General features: G+C 40.4%; 1 protein-coding gene across 1 annotated transcript; it reads right to left on the bottom strand.

The window, feature by feature from the left end:
- Positions 1–547: 547 nt before the first annotated feature.
- Positions 548–10,882, bottom strand: LOC120027186 (lysosomal thioesterase PPT2-A-like). Its single transcript, XM_038972070.1, has 8 exons — positions 10,395–10,882; positions 4,269–4,422; positions 3,311–3,406; positions 3,068–3,175; positions 2,847–2,930; positions 2,513–2,597; positions 1,829–1,883; positions 548–1,698 (listed from the first exon to the last, which is right to left on the bottom strand). The coding sequence occupies exons 1-8, from the start codon at positions 10,569–10,571 to the stop codon at positions 1,555–1,557; spliced, it is 903 nt and encodes a 300-aa protein (XP_038827998.1). The 5' UTR covers positions 10,572–10,882; the 3' UTR covers positions 548–1,554.
- Between the last annotated feature and the right edge of the window lie 3,314 nt (positions 10,883–14,196).

Genomic DNA, 14,196 nt, shown 5'->3' with positions numbered 1-14,196 from the left:
GTGACCAACAGATTTGTATATATATTTTTTACATTTAACCTTTATTTAACTAGGCAAGTCAGTTAAGAACAAATTCTTATTTACAATGACGGCCTACCCCAGCCGACGCTAGGCCAATTGTGCACCGCCCTATGGGACTCCCAATCACAGCCAGATGTGATACAGCCTGGACTCAAACCACAGACTGTAGTGACGCCTCTTGCACTGAGATGCAGTGCCTTAGACCGCCACTCGGGAGTCCTAAACGTATATCTGTATTCCCAGTCATGTGAAATCCATAGATTAGGGCCTAGTGAATTTATTTAAATTGACTGATTTCCTTATATGAACTGGAACTCAGTCAAATTGTTGCGTTTATATTTTTGTTCAATGTATTTAAAAAGTAATTTTGAATAAAGATATTGAAAAAAAATCTTTCATTTTCATCCATAGCCATGGGATGTATCCCCCCCCGCCAAATTAGTCCACTAAACCTTTACTCCTGTTAGAGTGGAGAAAAATATAAATTCCCTTAGAAGCAGAACATAAACCAAGAAGACGCACATAATACTGCAATGTCAACAACTTTACAAATATTTTACAAGCTATAGCAATCCCTCATACCTGACAGTCTCATTTCTAGTTACATTTTTAATCTTTGTGCAATGCTTTCGAGCTTACTTCACAATGTAACTTAGAGTACTTTCACTATAGTCCCAGAGGCAATCCCCTTCTTCATACAACCACAAGAAAACACCCATAACAGTATAACAAACAGTTGAGTTAAAAATAAACCATTCCCTTTGACAAAAAACAGACATAGGCTTCTGATCAAACCTGAGATATCTAAATGCAACGAGAGGTACAGGTATGTCACATACATTATGTTCAAGACAGGTAAATAACACTCTTTACTCTTCTCCCTTTCCATCCATTCCTAAACCCTCTTTCCTTTCTAATAATTTCTTGTCTCCAGTATCTCTTCCCTTTTTTTCTTCCACTCCACCTTTTTAGCACCTTCACTGTAGGCAGTGTGTCATAACACTTCGGTTTGGAGACATATAAAATGGAACACTGAGACACATGGCTAACATTCTAAAAACGTAAGGCATGATTTCTACTGCAGCGGTCTGCCGGGTAACTTAGCAACAGCAACGACCACCATAAGGGCTTACTTTATAGGTTAAAAAGACAAAGACATTTGTTACCAGCTAAAACCAATGGTAAATATCACTCTAGTAAAGAGATGAACTGGGCAGTGGGTCTGAAAATGAACGTCACTCAGTCAGGCACTGTTGTGTGGTACTTTCTTAGGTATGTGTAGGTAAAACACAGACATGGATACACATGTAACAATATGTACATGTGGGTTTGAAGTGTAATGATGACGGTATGTTTTGAATCCTTCTCACAAACGTAAGAACATAAGTAGTAGTTCAATGTAGTGCAGATAGAGTTAAACGCATATTTCCACTGTGTGAATCACACTGCAGCGGTAAAACTGTGTGTGTTTCACTGTAAAGATTGTATGAAATATGACTGTTCTTGTAATGCCGTTTGGTGGAGTAGTCGGCGCTAAACGAGCCACTTCTCAATGCAGGTGTTGAACACCGTGTCGTTGGAGTGCCACTTGACGTGCTCTACTCCAGCCATTGAGCACAGGAACAGGTCCCCACGAGCGTTTAGGGTCTTCAGGCCAAACACATCTCTCAAATACAGCTAGGAAAGGGAGGAGACAAATGTACAGAACCATTATAAGAAGATAACATATAGCATCTTGATATATCTAGCATCAAGGTGGAATCTTGTGTCATAATTATGCAAAACCATGGTCTAAAATAATACTTACATCCTGGTCCTTTATCTCAACGACAGTCTCGTTGTCATTGTAAAATCCAAACTGACTAAAGAGTGAAAAAGAAAAAAAAGATGTGGATGATATTGAATGAAGAGAGATCTCTCTTAGAACACAATGCCTCATACATTAAAGTGGAGAGAATATTTTTCTTAGAGCCAATTTAAGATAAAAAATACCGTATCAAGCAGATAGAATGGAAACAATGCTTTACCAGAATATACAGAGTATACCAAACATTAGGAACACCTAACACACAAGGGGTCGAAAGCGTTCCACAGGGATGCTGGACCATGTTGACTCCAATGCTTCCCTACAGTTGTGTGAAGTTTGCTGGATGTCCTTTGGCTGGTGAACCATTCTTGATACACACTGGAAACCGTTGAGCGTGAAAAAGCCAGCAGCACCTACTACCATACCCCGTTCAAAGACACTTAAATCTTTTGTCTTGCCCATTCACCCTCTGAATGGCACACATACACAATCCATGTCTCAAAGCTTAAAAACCCTTCTTTAACCCGTCTCTTCATCTACACTGATTGACGTGGACTTAACAAGTGACATCGATAAGGGATCATAGCTTTCACCTGGATTCACCTGGTTAGCCCATGTCATGGAAAGAGCAGGTGTTTTTAACGTTTTGTATACTCTAGGAAAGAGGAAGGATGAACTAGTCACCTGGATTGCCAGGGTGTGATGACTCCATCGTCTGGCCCCCCAATTAAGACCAGCTTCTTGATACGCAGGAAGTTCTTCTTCCACACTGAATGAGAAAGGATATGATATTCTACCTATATAATATAATTGTAATTGCTGACATGATAACAAAATGCACATAACAATACTGTACAATGACCAAAAGGTTCCTATAAAATGCAGAGTAATACAACCAATGACAACGTCGACTCAGCAGCAATAGAGTAGACAGACATCCACTATTTAAGAGAAGTGTTAGAATATAAAGCCCACAGCAAAGGGGACCGACCAGATTCACATTAGCAGCGTTGCTGACCTGTTGAATTGGGATTTGGCCTCTCACTGTTCAATAAAGCCAGATAATCACTGCCGTTCACATACATGTCCGTGTGATGGGGGTCTGCAAGAGAGAACAAACAGTTTAGTCAAACAAATTTTCACTAGGACCAAAGATCCTCAATATATCTACAGTGACTCCTTCGGAACCCTACGAGGCAAGGTTGAGTGAAGGTACATTTTGTCCGAAAACACACTTGCCTTTCCAGTAGTTGCAGATGGATATCCTCTGGCCCACTCCAGTGTAGCAGAAATGAAACAGGTTGGACTTCATGAACTGGGGGAAGAGGTACTTTAGGTAGTCTGTGTCTGAACAGAAACACAAGTTAGTTTAATTCAGGCCTCAGCACATACTAGCACAGAACTTCAATGTATCATGTTTCAAACAATCACATTGGCTGTTGAGCACAAAGACCAAGTTGATGGTTTATAACGAACTCACACCTCCATACTGTCCAGCCTGAGGCGAGGACAAAGAGATGAAGGAGTGGACATTGTGATTAGGGAGAGTGGACAGGATCCCTCTGCAAATCAGGCCACCTGTAACAGAACAAGGGTGAATAGTGGTGTGGAGGCTGTGCTTTGGCAAAGTGGGTGGGGTTATATCCTGCCCATTTGGCCCTGTCCGGGGGTATTGTCGGATGGGGCCACAGTGTCTCCCGACCCCTCCTGTCTCAGCCTCCAGTATTTTTGCTGCAGTAGGTTGTGTGTCAGGGGGCTAGGGTCAGTCTGTTATATCTGGAGTATTTCTCCTGTCTTATCCGGTGTCCTGTGTGAATTTAAGTATGCTCTCTCTAATTCTCTCTCAGAGGACCTGAGCCCTAGGACCATGACTCCTTGCTGTCCCCAGTCCACCTGACTGTGCTGCTGCTCCAGTTTCAACTGTTCTGCCTGCGGATATGGAACCCTGACCTGTTCACTGGACGTGCTACCTGTCCCAGACCTGCTGTTTTCAACTCTCTAGAGACAGCAGGAGCGGTAGAGATACTCTGAATGATCGGCTATGAAAAGCCAACTGACATTTACTCCTGAGGTGCTGACCTGTTGCACCCTCGACAACCACTGATTATTATTATTTGACCCTGCTGGTCATTTATGAACATTTGAACATCTTGGCCATGTTCTGTTATAATCTCCACCCGGCACAGCCAAAAGAGGACTGGCCACCCCTCATAGAAACCTAGAGAGGAACCAGGCTATCTAGGTTCTGGTCTTTCTAGGGAGTTTTTTCTAGCCACCATGCTTCTACACCTGCATTGCTTGCTGTTTGGGGTTTTAGGCTGGGTTTCTGTACAGCACTTTGAGATATCAGCTGATGTAAGGGCTATATAAATACATTTGATTGAATATAAAGCTGTATTAAAAAAGATTCAGCAAAAAACACAGAGTCGCGCACACATACCTTGAGAGTAGCAGATGAAGTGGACCCCATCTGCAGCGTTTTGCATGATGGGATAGATGGCTTCCTTGAAGCCCTCCACTTGTTTCCATAGTGGCTGTAAGCTGGAGCTGCGGTCAAACAGGTCGATGACTGACACATTGGTTCCTGGGTGAGACTGTCAGAAGAAGAGGATGGGACAGATTAGAGCACTATAAGCATAGAATTAGAATATACGAATCCTCATTTTAATAGGATCAATGACCACAACAAAGAGGTTTATTTGGAAGGCTATAAAGCTAGGATTGTCAGAGAAGATGCCAAATTAGTCAATACATGATGTAAAATGTCTCAACTGATATCAGCATTTCTTATGCAAAAACTTAACTCAGCCAGTAGTTTTGAAAGTGGTGCTCACAAGCCAAAAGTGTTCAGTTTTTGGTGCACTCGGTTCCAGGTAGAACCCTTTTTGGTTCTAGGTAGAACCCTGTGTGGAAAGGGTTCTATATGGAATCCAAAATGGGTTCCTTAAAACGGTTCTCGTATGATATGTAATGTGCTGCAAGTAAAAAATAAATAAATCAAACCATAGGTAGGTAGACTTAAAGCTGAAATGTGTAATTTTTTGGGCGCCCTGACCAAATTCAGTTATAGATATGTAATTCTCATTGAAAGCAAGTCTAAGTGGTAGATATGTTCTATGTGCGCTGTTTCTATGCTTCCCGTTCTTAAGTTTAATTAAAGTATTTTACTTTCAGGTTTTGTACACCAGCTTTAAACAGCTGAAAATAAAAAATAACTTTAGTTATGGAAAAGACTACCATCTAAATTGCTGTGAACAATGATTCTCTACACATGTTTGTTTTGTCACAAACTGAAATTAGGCAAACTATTAGAATTTTAGCAACCAGGAAATGGCCCGCGGCTGAATCTAGTTGATGAGGTGCCATAAGGTGTAAAAAAAATTACCAAACTTATTTGTAACTAGTAGTTAATAAGTTTCCTGAACAGATACTATTTTATTCTTACTAGAGTAGTTTCTTAAGATGGCTACTTACTTGAGTACAGATTTTCAGTACCCACCTCTGCCTAGTGCTGGGGATAGTTAGGGACTGTCAATAAATTACACCACCTTTTTTTTAAAGGGATATTTTCATGTTGCCCATCTTTTAGTTGTCTCATTAACTGCTTTGAATATTTGCATATGAATTTCTACAATTTAAAAAGTTGGTTTGAGGTTTAAGTCATTAACATTTTTAGCTTTTAAAAATATTGTCCCAGGTACACTGTGTAATTTACTGACAGTCCCTAACTAATCCCATAGGGATATCGAATCTCAAACCAAATTGAACATGGACATTATGATCGGGTAGCTTTCAGCTGCACTCCTACTTGATGATTACTTGGGTGCTGCCAGCAGGATTCAAATAAACCCAACCCATGGAAAAATGCTACATTCCATTTTTTACTATAATCTTGCAAATCTCTGTTTTGGACGAGACTGACTTTATGACAAATGATCCTATCTACACTTTGTAATACATTTTGACACTAGAATAAATGTTTGATTCATATCCATGCCACATAGGCCATTTTTAAAACGAGAAGTTGCTTTATAGGGGCAATCGCTCTTTAAACCCCCCCCCCCACCCAAAAGCTATTTTTTCATTTTTTTTTAGGCTGTAACAAAATGTGGAATAAGTCAAGGGGTATGAATACTTTCTGAAGGCACTGTATGTGATGTGGTGTGCCTTCTGCATGATGAGGTTGATTCAGGTGTCAAGTATGGGGAGATGTCCTTTGCTGGGTTGAGTGACACTGTGCCACTAGGTTCTATTTTGTGGTCTGAGAAATGAGTTGGTTCCCCTAAGTGATCTGTTGAAGTCAGAGTTTGTCAGAGTCTTTTGTTACTTTAGCGGACACGTTCTTTGCCACAGTAGAGGTGGTTGTGGTTCCTCAGCAGGGTGGTACAGAACAAGAAGGGAACACACTGTTAAAGCTCCCAATTCACGGCTTTATGGACAACATTTCCATCAGAAATGGATCTTTGTCAGGCCAAACGCGCATGTGTTCACATCCCAAAATATACACATTACACCTCACATGACCATTGCGGACATGACGCAGCATGGGTGCAAAACATGGCCGAATAATTAGGGCCGATTTCAAGTTTTCATAACAATCGCAAATCTTTTTATTTTTTAAAAACATTTATTTAACTAGGCAAGTCAGTTAAGAACACATTCTTATTTTCAATGACGGCCTAGGATCGGTGGGTTAACTGACTTGTTCAGGGGCAGAACGACAGATTTTTACCTTGTCAGCTCGGGGATTCAATCTTGCAACCTTACGGTTAACTAGTCCAGCGCTCTAATCACCTGCTTTTCATTGCACTCCACGAGGAGCCTGCCTGTTACGCGAATGCAGTAAGAAGCCAAGGTAAGTTGCTAGCTAGCATTAAACTTATCTTATAAAAAACAATCAATCATAATCACTAGTTAACTACACATGGTTGATGATATTACTAGTTTATCTAGCGTGTCCTGCGTTGCATATAATCGATGCGGTGCGCATTCGCGAAACAGGACTGTCGTTGCGCCAACGTGTACCTAACCATAAACATCAATGCCTTTCTTAAAATCAATACACAAGTATATATTTTTAAACCTGCATATTTAGTTAATATTGCCTGCTAACATGAATTTCTTTTAACTAGGAAAATTGTGTCACTTCTCTTGCAACAGAGTCAGGGTATATGCAGCAGTTTGGGCTGCCTGGCTCGTTGCGAACTGTGTGAAGACTATTTCTTCCGAACAAAGACAGCCAACTTCGCCAAACGGGGGATGATTTAACAAAAGCGCATTTGCGAAAAAAAGCACAATCGTTGCACGACTGTACCTAACCATAAACATCAATGCCTTTCTTAAAATCAATACACAGAAGTATACACTTTTAAACCTGCATATTTAGCTAAAAGAAATCCAGGTTAGTAGGCAATATTAACCAGGTGAAATTGTGTCACTTCTCTTGCGTTCAGTGCACGCAGAGTCAGGGTATATGCAACAGTTTGGGCCGCCTGGCTCGTTGCGAACTAATTTGCCAGAATTGTACATAATTATGACATAACATTGAAGGTTGTGAAATGTAACAGGAATAATTAGACTTAGGGATGCCACCCGTTAGATAAAATACGGAACGGTTCCGTATTTCACTGAAAGAATAAATGTTTTGTTTTCGAGATTATAGTTTCCGGATTCAACCATATTAATGACCTAAGGCTCGTATTTCTGTGTGTTATTATGTTATAATTAAGTCTATGATTTAATAGAGCAGTCCGACTGAGCGGTGGTAGGCAGCAGTAGGCTCGTAAGCATTCATTCAAACAGCACTTTCGTGCGTTTTGCCAGCAGCTCTTTGCAATGCTTCAAGCATTGCACTGTTTATGACTTCAAGCCTATCAACTCCCGAGATTAGGCTGGTGTAACCGATGTGAAATGGCTAGCTAGTTAGCGGGGTGCACGCAAATAGCGTTTCAAACGTCACTCGCTCTGAGACTTGGAGTAGTTGTTCCCCTTGCTCTGCATGGGTAACGCTGCTTCGAGGGTGGCTGTTGTCGATGTGTTCCTGGTTCGAGCCCAGGTAGGAGCGAGGAGAGGGACGGAAGCTATACTGTTACACTGGCAATACTAAAGTGCCTATAAGAACATCCAATAGTCAAAGGTATATGAAATACAAATCGTATAAAGAGAAATAGTCCTATAATTCCTATAATAACTACAACCTAAAACTTCTTAACTGGGAATATTGAAGACTCATGTTAAAAGGAACCACCAGCTTTCATATGTTCTCATGTTCTGAGCAAGGAACTTAAACGTTAGCTTTCTTACATGGCACATATTGCACTTTTACTTTCTTCTCCAACACTGTGTTTTTGCATTATTTAAACCAAATTGAACATGTTTCATTATTTATTTGAGGCTAAATTGATTTTATTGATGTATTATATTAAGTTAAAATAAGTGTTCATTCAGTATTGTTGTAATTGTCATTATTTCAAATATATATATAAAAATCGTCTGATTAACCGGTATCGGCTTTTTTTGGTCCTCCAATAATCGGTATCGGCGTTGAAAAATCATAATCGGTCGATCTCTAGTATAAAGTCAGAAAATCTGCTCTCTCAGCCACTGCCTGTCACCAAGGGAGTACCCCAAGGCTCAATCCTAGGCACCATGCTCTTCTCAATTTACATCAACATAGCTCAGGCAGTAGGAAGCTCTCATCCATTTATATGCAGATGATACAGTCTGATACTCAGCTGGCCCCTCCCCAGATTTTATGTTAAATGCTCTACAACAAAGTTTCTTTGTGTCCAACAAGCTTTCTCTACCCGTAACTTTGTTCTGAACACCTCCAAAACAAAGGTCATGTGGTTTGGTAAGAAGAATGTCCCTCTTCCCCACAGGTGTGATTACTACCTCTGAGAGTTTAGAGCTTGAGGTAGTCACCTCATACAAGTACTTGGGAGTATGGCTAGACGGTACACTGTCCTTCTCTCAGCACATATCAAGGCTGCAGGCTAAAATTAAAAATAGACTTGGTTCCCTCTATCGTAATCGCTCCTCTTTCACCCCAGCTGCCAAACTAACCCTGATTCAGATGACCATCCTACCCATGCTAAATTACGAAGACGTAATTTATAGATCGGCAGGTAAGGGTGCTCTCGAGCGGCTAGATGTTCTTTACCATTCGGCCATCAGATTTGCCACCAATGCTCCTTATAGGACATCACTGCACTCTATACTCCTCTGTAAACTGGTCATCTCTGTATAACCGTCACAAGACCCACTGGTTGATGCTTATTTATAAAACCCTCTTAGGCCTCACTTCCCCCTATCTGAGATATCTACTGCTGCCCTCATCCTCCACATACAACACCCGTTCTGCCAGTCACAATCTATTAAAGGTCCCCAAAGCACACACACATGCCAGGGTCGCTTGTCTTTTCAGTTCGCTGCAGCTAGCGACTGGAACGAGCTGCAACAAACACTCAAACTGGACAGTTATCTCAATCTCGTCATTCAAAGCCTCAATCATGGACACTCTTACTGACAGTTGTGGCTGCTTTGCGTGATGTATTGTTGTCTCTACCTCCTTGCCCTTTGTGCAGTTGCTTGTGCCCAATAATGTTTGTACCATGTTTTGTGCTGCTACCATGTTGTCTTGTCATGCATGTTGTCGTCTTAGGTCTCTCTTTATGTAGTGTTGTCTCTCTTGCCGTGATGTGCGTTTTGTCCTAATATATATATATTTTTAATCTTTGATCCCAGCCCCAGCAGGAGGCATTTTGCAATTTGATAGGCCGTCATTGTAAATAAGGATTTGTTCTTAACTGACTTGCCTAGCTAAATAAAGGTTAAATAAATAATAATGATTACCTGCTGCATTGAAACAGCACTAGACTAAATTTAAATTTCGTCATCCTTGTGGTATTGAGAGAAACGTGGTAATGCTTTCACTGCTTGCATATAAAAGGAAGATATATCCTACAGGATAGTACTTGCTTTATCCAGCTAATCTGGTCCTTTCTGTCATCCTGTGAACCCCGTTTATTGTTGCTCACGGCTATGTTCCTTATGGCTGTTTTCTTGTGCATACACCCAGGCAAAGGGTAACAAAGACAACATTATGTCAAGAATCTGGCAACAATCAACAGCCTATTTCAGCAGTATTCATGAAGAGCTCAGCTGATATGTCTGGTGGCGACAAACGTTGATTTCATTATAACACCGCCTTCATAGAATACCAATGTGACACTTATGTAACAGTCCTATCGAGATTGGAAACATTGTAGCGACCAAAATTACTGTAAAGAACCCATGGTCTCGTGCTATTCAAGCAGACCACAGCCATGTTTGATGAGTACACATAAGCGCGGGCCCAGGTTACAGCAGCACAATGGAAACCCTAATACAAACAAGTTATAGTTTAAGACACTGATATGGGTTTTAGACATGTTACAGTCTATATAATCCAGCCTGCCATATCTGTTCCGTTGTTACATAGCCTAACAGGCGTTTATTATCACCCATATCCAATCTTTTTTTATTTATATTTGTAGCCTGTGTTGGTATATTTTCATGCACTCACCTGATTGATGAAGCGAAGCAACTCCACAAATACCCCGGAGCTGTCGAACAAACCATGGACTATGACCACTGGTTTGTACCCGATGACTGTAGCAACAAGGCAGGCACCAAACAGTGTCCACAACAGCCTTGTCACCCCTCTCTTCCTCCGACAAGAGACGGCAGAGGGCCCTTTCATAGTTATTTTAACAAAACATTAAATCGCGGTAAAAACCAACGAATACTAAAATATCGTACACTGTACACAATCTGCCCAACACTGTACTCGGGTTAAAATCTTCTTGCTTGGTTTAGGGGAATTCCTGTTTCTTTAGACAATTTTGCTAATAAATAGGTCCTACATAAAATTGCCATCTCATGTGCTACTCTTTACTCTCGTTCCCTTTCATAAATCGTGTTTTAAATTAAATTAACACCCTTGCGAAATCTCTGCATATACCCTCTGCATCATATAACAGGTGTTTAGACACAACCCAACTTAATATTTGCTTGGGGGTTTGTTTGTTCCGGTTCTTGATCAAAACCCGACACCGCGCATTAAGTCATTTCCGGTTTCGATAGCTTCTCAAAGGAGCCGCCTGCCCCAACCGTGGCCCCAACTATCCTAGACAGAAAAATACCACCTACACAGAAATATGCCGCATGCACCTTTCCCAAAAATAACACAATTAGGACGGCAACATATAGTACATTTATTGTAAACAAGTTTGTAGCTCACAGACAGTACATACTCAAATGATAATTCAAGTCAAGATCTGCTGAATTGTTCCCGAGTGTAGCCAAGGCCTGGTCATCATACCAAAATACAACTATTGAATGTGTCGCTCAGTTACTATTTTGCTCACGCACAAAATTACATCTTCACACAGTATTTCCATTTAAAATGGGCATTACTGAAGTGGGGTAATAATTATCATATAATTATCATATACAGTACCAGTTTGGACACACCTACTTATTCAAGGATTTTTCTTTATTTGTACTATTTCCTGGTCGAATTGCTGCAAAGAAACCACCAGTGGTGGAAAAATAACCCAATTTTCATACTTGAGTAAAAGTAAAGATACCTTAAAAGAAAATTACTCAAGTAAAAGTCACCCAGTAAAATACTACTTGAGTAAAAGTCTAAAAGTATTTGGTTTTAAACGTACTTAAGATTCAAAAGTAAAAGTATAAATCATTTAAAATGTCTTATATTAAGCAAACCAGACAACACAATTTTCTTGTTTTTTTAATTTACGGATAGTCAGGGTCACAGTTCAACACTCAGACATAATTTACAAACGAAGCATTTGTGTTTAGTGAGTCTGCAGATCAGAGGCAGTAGGGATGACCAGGGATGTTCTCTTGATAAGTGTGTGAATTAGACAATTTTCCTGTCCTGCTAAGCATTCCAAATGTAAACGAGTACTTTTGGGTGTCAGGGAAAATGTAAGGAGTAAAAAATACATGATTTTCTTTAGGAATGTAGTGGAGTAAAAGTAGTCAAAAATATAAATAGTAAAGTAGAGATACCCCAAAAAACGACTTAAGTAGTATTAAAAGTATTTTTTACTTAAGTACTTTACACCACTGGAAACCACTACAAAAGGACACCAATCAGAAGAGACTTGCTTGGGCCAAGAAACACGAGCAATAGACAGTAGACCGGTGGAAACCTGTCCTTTGGTCTGATGAGTCCAAATTTGATATTATTGGCTCCAACTGCCGTGTCTTTATGAGACGCAGAGCAGGTGAACGGATGATCTCCGCATGTGTGGTTCTCACCGTGAAGCATGGAGGAGGTGTGATGTTGTGGGGGTGCTTTGCTGCTGACACTGTTGGGGATTTATTTAGAATTCAAGGCACACTTAACCAGCATGGCTACCACAGCATTCTGCAGCAATATGCCATCCCATCTGGTTTGCGCTTAGTGGGACTATCATTTTTTTTTTTTAAACAGGACAATGACCGAACACACCTCCAGGCTGTCTAAGGGCTATTTGACAAAGAAGGAGAGTGAGGGAGTGTTGCATCAGATGACCTGGCCTCCACAATCACCTGACCTCAACTCAATTGAGATGATTTGGGATGAGTTGAACCGCAAAGTGAAGGAAAAGCACCCAACAAGTGCTCAGCATATGTGGGAACTCCTTCAAGACTGTTGGAAAAGCATTCCTCATAAAGCTGGTTGAGAGAATGCCAAGCGTGTGTAAAGCTGTCATTAAGGCAAAGGGAGGCTACTTTGAAGAATCTAAAATATATTTTGATTTGTTGAACACTGTTTTGGTTACATGATTCCATACGTGTTATTTCATAGTTGATGTCTTCACTATTATTCTACAACGTAGAAATTGTAAAAATAAAGAAAAAACCCTTGAACGAGTCCAAACTTTTGACTGGTACTGGTATGTATATTATATTTAACCCACATGCGACTCGTAGTACGACTAAGCAAAATAGCCCACTAAATGAACTGACTCCAGAAGATAAATAGCAATATGCAAGAACACTATAGTTGAGTTACAGTAATCGGCAATCAAGAAATGTCGGAGAAAGGAATTCTAAATACAAGTGTATTTAATTACTTTGCAAAATGAATGAATTCACATACAAGGCATAAAGCTTAAGTTACAAGGCAATACTGACATTAACAAAGAATATATACTGAACAAAAATATAAATGGATCATGCAACAATGATTTTACTGAGTTACAGTTCACATAAGGAAATCAGTCAATTGGATTAATTCATTAGGCCCTAATGACTGGGAAGGGATGCAGCCATGGGTGGGCCTGGGAGGGCATAGCCAGGCCCATCCACTGGGGAACCAAGATCTGCCAATCAGGAGTTTTTCCCCACAAAAGGGCTTTATTAGACAGAAATACTTGAGTTTCATCAGCAGTCCGGGTGGCTGGTCTTAGATGATCCTGCAAGTGAAGAAGCCAGATGTGGAGGTCCTGGGCTGGCGAGGTTACGCGTGGTTTGCGGTTGTGAGGCCAGTTGGACTTACTGCCAAATTCTTTAAAACAACATTTGAGGCAGTTTATGGTAGAGAAATTAACATAAAATTCTCTGGCAACAGCTCTTGTGGACAGTCCTGCAGTCAGCATACCAATTGCACGCTCCCTCAAAACTTGAGACATCTGTGGCATTGTGTTGTGTGACAAAACTGCACACATTAGTGGCCTTTTATTGTTCCCAGCACAAGGTGTACCTGTGTAATGATCATGCTTTTTAATCAGCTTCTTGATATGCCACACCTGTCAGGTGGATGGATTATCCTGGCAAAGGAGAAATGTTCACAAATAGCGATGTAATTAAATCTGTGCACAAAATTTGAGCGAAATAAGCTTTTTGTGCATATGGAAAATTTCTGGGATCTGTCATTTCAGCTCATGGGATCAACACTTTACATATTGAGTTTATATTTTTGCTCAGTATAGATAGCATCAGCTATCCTCAGCAAAGAAGTTTGATATAATAATACTATAATAATATAGTATCCATGTTTGGTATTAATCACACATTAAACAGTCAATCCTCTGAATACTCAAACAGAGATGAACATTTTCTCCCCTCAGAGGGGGTATGGCTGACTAGTCCTTGGTTATTGTCCTTTCCTTGTGTTCCTGGACAATTTGCCATGCAGGTCGAGGTGACAGAGAGCACATAAATTAGGGCCGAACCTAAATGAGTTTACTAACAAAACTGGACAAGCTGGGGCATGAATAGAGCTCTGCTGAACAAAATAGCAGAACTACATTAATTTCAAAGTAAATAAAAGGAACTGCATTACAAAAGAACAGGAAGAAACACAGAAC

This window comes from Salvelinus namaycush, chromosome 32 (genome assembly GCF_016432855.1).
Source record: "Salvelinus namaycush isolate Seneca chromosome 32, SaNama_1.0, whole genome shotgun sequence".
Taxonomy (NCBI): domain Eukaryota; kingdom Metazoa; phylum Chordata; class Actinopteri; order Salmoniformes; family Salmonidae; genus Salvelinus; species Salvelinus namaycush.
The sequence above is the reverse complement of the archived record's forward strand: the minus strand, read 5'-3'. Positions and strand labels throughout refer to the sequence as shown.

Coding starts and splice junctions, on each gene's coding strand:
- LOC120027186 (XM_038972070.1), bottom strand. CDS start 10,571: ATGAAAGGGCCCTCTGCCGTCTCTTGTCGGAGGAAGAGAGGGGTGACA. Junction 4,423..10,394: donor TGCTTCGCTTCATCAATCAG/GTGAGTGCATGA, acceptor TTCTTCTGACAG/TCTCACCCAGGAACCAATGT. Junction 2,598..2,846: donor GCCAAATCCCAATTCAACAG/GTCAGCAACGCT, acceptor TTTCTCATTCAG/TGTGGAAGAAGAACTTCCTG.